This window comes from Labrus mixtus, chromosome 7 (assembly GCF_963584025.1).
Source record: "Labrus mixtus chromosome 7, fLabMix1.1, whole genome shotgun sequence".
Taxonomy (NCBI): Eukaryota; Metazoa; Chordata; class Actinopteri; order Labriformes; family Labridae; genus Labrus; species Labrus mixtus.
The window spans coordinates 29751532-29757414 of NC_083618.1; the positions used below are offsets into that span (position 1 = coordinate 29751532).

The 5883-nt window shown below is 39.7% G+C and overlaps 1 protein-coding gene across 1 annotated transcript; it reads right to left on the bottom strand.

Annotated features, from left to right (window-relative positions):
* Positions 1-1129: 1129 nt before the first annotated feature.
* On the bottom strand, positions 1130-1850 carry LOC132977354 (G0/G1 switch protein 2-like). The gene has a single exon (XM_061041876.1). The coding sequence runs from the start codon at positions 1569-1571 to the stop codon at positions 1182-1184; it is 390 nt and encodes a 129-aa protein (XP_060897859.1). The 5' UTR covers positions 1572-1850; the 3' UTR covers positions 1130-1181.
* Positions 1851-5883: the final 4033 nt, after the last annotated feature.

Below are 5883 nucleotides of genomic sequence, written 5' to 3' on the forward strand. Positions count from 1 at the left end.
TGCATATATGTAATTTTTTCAGCAGGGAAATGTCTGTAGCCAATCAGATGTCTCCTTCCTATTCAGCCAATCACAGTAGCGTAGATTCAAGGGTATGTTTTAATGTGATCACTTTTTTTTGTGAATCAGAAATACATTTGTGAATCTTGTTTTTTTTATTTGTGGATTTGTTTTACATTTATATAGAATGAAAAATATTTGTGAATATTGAGACTGATCTAACTCCATACTGATGAGTTTCATTCTGCATCAGTCTGAACGAGTCAATCAACGTGGAAACCACACTTTAAACATAAATGGATCTTTATTGGTATGAAAAAGTGAATATTTACAACATCTGCTCATCATAAACAACATAATATATTTACAACAACCTTCCTCTGCTTTCACACGTCAGATTCATACAGCAGACACAAGGGGGCGCTACACGGCAGCTACCCTCCGCCTGGCAGACTCTTAACACCCTGCTGCTTTCAGGTACCCCTCAATAACTCCAGACTTAAAGGTTTCAAGTCCAAACTTAAAAGAAAATGTGAATAAACTTGACCCTGTGGACGGTCAGTGTGGCTGTCTGCTGTTTCCCACTTTTCTGTCGAGCAGCAGAAAGAAAAAAAAAAGTTGGTTTTATTTTGATAAATAATGTGTGGTCGATCTGTTTTAGGGCTAATTTAAGGTTTCTTCTGTCATATCAAACATAGAGCAATGTTCGTTAAATAGAAAGTCTTCTCCATGGATGAATATGGGACACATTTGTCTGTTGACTTTTTAAAAAAAAAAATCCGTCTACAGCTACACAACGTCCAAGACTTTAAATTTTCCATTTTCCAATCGGACTGTGTACTCAGGACTCATTTGTAGGATCTTTGTGCAGCTGCAAAAACATTTTGAGTAAAAAGAACAACACAGTTCTAACATATTAGATGTTGTCTGAGTGATTTCAGTGCTCTAAAGACATCTGTTTTTTTTTAAACCTGGAGAACAATGTGCACTGTGATTTGTGCATCACAGAAAGCATTCCCCACAGCACATAAAGGCATCATGACAAAGCAGCATTGGATGGCAGTCATTGTGCATTTAGCTGTCTGTAAAGCTTCAGACCGTGTTGCACAACCCCGTGCCGTAGCAGCAGCAGTTCCCTAATAAATATATGGAGTCTTTCGGGGGGGTCGACCCCGTTGGCTTTAGGAGGCGTGCAGTCTGTTGGAGATGCTCCTTTGGCTGACTTTGTGAGTCTTGGAGAAAGTCAGGGTTGTTGCACCGTTTTCCCAAGTCTGCTCCTTCTTCTCCTTCTTCTCCTTCTTCTCCTCCTCCTCCTCCTCCTCATCCTTTCCCTCCACTTTGTGCTGCACATCGGCCTCAACAGTTCTCCTCTCCTTGGCTAACATGAGGAGCATCTCAGCGTCCAGCGGCTCGTCAGAGCAGAAAGGGTGACACACGGTCTCCACCAGGCAGATGACCGTCCCCAGCACGGCAATCACAGAGCCCACCAGGTAGACCTTCAGCAGACCCCGGTTGGGTTTCTGACTCAGCATCTCTTTGGCAAAGGGGATCAACTCCTGCAGGTTGTCCATTTCCACACAGCTCTGCTTCAGCTCAGACACTATGGTGACCTAGAAAGACCTTTAGAAAGAAAAAAAAAACACATAAATTAGATATAAGTCTTAAAAGAAAAAGAGACATTAAGGAAGAAATCATTTAAAAGGTGCAAACAACAGATGTTAATTTAAGTCATCACTATAGGTTTTAGATTCTGGTTATTGAAGTTGCAGCTGTTCGACTATTCGGCCAATCAGCTCTGAGAATTGTCTGGTGTTATACGCGGCTATATGCAACTTACAGTAAATAAAAAAACACTTTAAAGAACTAGAGTAGTTTGAAATGTCAGCGTTTGAAAAAGTATAAAAATAACTTACTGTGAAGTAGTTTGTTCCTTTCAAAGGTTCTCTTTACTCATATGTTCCTGTATGTGGCAGATCACACTCTTACTGGGAGCTGTGGTGGTCACTTATATACCCACTCTCTCCTCCCACACGTTGAATATTCATGCAGCACGGAGGCCAGTCTTTGGAAGCACCCAAGAACATCGGGCTGGGAGCCAGAAACTTTCACCCAGTTGTGTTCGTGCTCGTTGCACAGTCGACTCTGTCGCTGATGTTCTTAGTGAAACTCCATTCAGGGATGTGTAGCAATCAAAAGTCAGTTTGTACCGATGGCTGATGATTATTGTGAGTCTGAATGTTCACTTTCTGTATTTACTGACTGAATTAAAACCTTTAGAGAAGACGAATCAGGTCGATAAGACTCAGAGCACGATGACACTGAAGGCGCGCAAAACACATAACTAATCATTAACTGACATGTTTGAGGATTTTTCACTCTTTAGATTTGTTTTCATCTTTCATTTTGTTTCTCATTCCTTCCTCATGTCACTTAATCACAAGCAGCAACCTCCAGTGTTGAAAAATGAAGCCAATGTGTAAGTGCAAAATCCTGCAGTTCATGGAGTGTCCACTAGAGGCTGGCTGCAGGAACACAGGAAGTCACATACACACAACAGGCAAAAAAAAGCATAAATAAACATGTTTACAGCCTGAATTAAAAAACTAAATAAGTCTGATTAATTATTGTCATCACTGGCACACACTGTACGGAGGTTTTTTTTTTTTAAATGGCTCTGTTATGATTTTGAAACGATACCTGTTATCCATAGTTAGGCGCGTAGCTGACAAGACGGTTCATCAGGAGGTTTAAAACCCGCCTCAGCTCCAGCTCTCAGCCTGTCGTTGGGTTGAGACAGGATTTCCAACATGGCGGCTGCTGCCGATTAGCCTCTAGCGCCCCCTGCAGGAACAGACAGGTGACGTCACTCAGGCTTCATCCATTTCTTTTCTTTCTTTTTTTTTATAACTTTATTTATATAGCACCTTTTAAAAACACAGGTTTACAAAGTGCTTTGACAAACAGCAAAAACAAGAACAAACTAAACCAAACACAGAAGAACATAAACAACAGCAAGAACATAACAAATGTAAAATACTAAAAATAATTAAATACAATTCAACAGAAAAGAACCCAAAGTGCACGATACACAACAGACATATATAACCCGACCATCACAAGAACCATCATAAGAACCATCACAAGAACCATCACAAGAACCATCATAAGAACCATCATAAGAACCATCACAAGAACCATCATAAGAACCATCATAAGAACCATCATAAGAACCATCACAAGAACCATCATAAGAACCATCATAAGAACCATCACAAGAACCATCATAAGAACCATCACAAGAACCATCACAAGAACCATCATAAGAACCATCACAAGAACCATCATAAGAACCATCACAAGAACCATCACAAGAACCATCATAAGAACCATCATAAGAACCATCACAAGAACCATCATAAGAACCATCATAAGAACCATCACAAGAACCATCATAAGAACCATCATAAGAACCATCATAAGAACCATCACAAGAACCATCATAAGAACCATCACAAGAACCATCACAAGAACCATCATAAGAACCATCATAAGAACCATCACAAGAACCATCATAAGAACCATCACAAGAACCATCATAAGAACCATCACAAGAACCATCACAAGAACCATCATAAGAACCATCACAAGAACCATCATAAGAACCATCACAAGAACCATCACAAGAACCATCACAAGAACCATCACAAGAACCATCACAAGAACCATCATAAGAACCATCATAAGAACCATCACAAGAACCATCATAAGAACCATCATAAGAACCATCATAAGAACCATCACAAGAACCATCATAAGAACCATCATAAGAACCATCACAAGAACCATCATAAGAACCATCACAAGAACCATCATAAGAACCATCACAAGAACCATCACAAGAACCATCATAAGAACCATCACAAGAACCATCATAAGAACCATCACAAGAACCATCACAAGAACCATCACAAGAACCATCATAAGAACCATCACAAGAACCATCATAAGAACCATCACAAGAACCATCACAAGAACCATCACAAGAACCATCACAAGAACCATCACAAGAACCATCATAAGAACCATCACAAGAACACAACAACACAAGCTGAGACCAAGAGGAGCAAAGATTTAAAAAGATTTAAGAAACTAAAAGAGATAAAAGAAAATCAAAAGATAACAGCAATAAGAAGGTAAGAGCAGAAAAAGAAATAGAAACAAGTGGTTAAAGGATAAATTAAAAAAACTATAATATTAATAATAATAAAAAGTGTATAAATATAAAACATAAATAGACAAAGTAAGTAAGATAAGAAATGACCAAGTTAAAACATAAGAGGAGTTAAGATAAGAGCATAAATAAAAGGACAGTAAGAAGTAAAAGAAGATAAAAATAGTAAAACCAGTAAGAAAAGACATTAAGAAGACGACATCACATAAAAGCAAGTCTGTAAAAGTACGTTTTAAGAAGGGATTTAAAAGAATTGAGGGAGTCTGCGAGTCTTATCTCCTCAGGGAGGTCGTTCCAAAGTCCAGGGGCCCTGACTGAAAAGGCCCGGTCACCTTTAGTTTTAAGTCTCGACTTTGGAACGACCAGGAGGCCCCCACCTGAGGATCTAAGACTGCGGGCTGGCTCATATGGTGTCAGCAGCTCTGTTATATAGCTTGGAGCCAGCCCCGTCCGTGCTTTAAAAGTAATGAGTAAAATCTTAAAATCGATTCTAAAACGTACAGGAAGCCAATGTAATGAAGCTAAAATTGGAGTGATGTGATGTCGTCTGTTACAACCAGTAAGAAGCCTAGCTGCTGCATTTTGGACTAGCTGGAGGCAAGACAGTGACTTCTTCATGATTCCGGAAAAGAGGGAGTTACAGTAGTCATTTCGGGAGAAAATGAGGGCGTGGATGATCTTTTCAAGGTCTGGTTGGGTTAGAATTGTTTTAATTTTGGAGATGGTGCGTAGATGGAAGAAGCGTGATCGGACAACTGTTTTGATATGGGATTCAAAGGCGAGATTGCAATCGAATGTTATTCCTAGATTTCTGGCGGTGGGTTGGACATTGGAGAATAAGGGACCGAGGTTGCTCTTTGAGATATGAGTGGAGTTTGGCGGGTTGAATACTATGATTTCAGATTTAGAATTGTTCAGCTGGAGAAAGTTTTGTGCCATCCAGCAGTTGATATCGTTTAGGCAGTTTCTGACAGCAGCTAGGCTCCTAGCATCCTCAGGTCTCAAAGGAAGGTATATCTGTGTGTCATCTGCGTAGCAGTGAAAGGAGACTTTGTGGCGTTCAATTATTTGGCCAAGAGGCAGCATAGAAAATGGGTTGGTTTAAAGGATACTGCACTTAGCTGGTTTTACTCTTTGCTGTCACCATCGCTAACTACTCCTCCTCTACCTCTAACATTACCTGTGGTGTACCGCAAGGTTCGGTTTTAGGTCCCATTTTATTCTCCATTTATAAGACGATCAATTAAAATTGTGTGATCAACAGTATCAAAAGCTGCGCTAAGATCTAAAAGAATTAAAATTGTGCCCCCCCCCCCCCCCCATCTGTTGCTAAAAGAAGGTAATTGGTTACCTTGAGGAGGGCCGTCTCTGTGCTGTGACAAGCTCTAAAACCGGATTGGAATTTCTCAAAGAGGTTATTTTCAGTCATAAAAGATAAAAGTTGTGTTGAAACCACCTTTTCTAAAACTTTTGATAAAAATGGAAGTTTTGAGATTGGTCTAAAATTGTTAAAATCAGTGGGATCAAGGTTGTGTTTCTTTAAAAGTGGTTGGACCACAGCATGTTTAAAAGCAGAGGGGACTACACCTTCTGCCAAGGAACTATTAATAATGGATAAAATACTGGGTCCAACTGTGTTAAAAACCTCTTTG

Bases quoted from the DNA above. Each gene is read 5' to 3' on its own strand.
- LOC132977354 (XM_061041876.1), bottom strand. From the start codon at position 1,571: ATGGACAACCTGCAGGAGTTGATCCCCTTTGCCAAAGAGATGCTGAGT.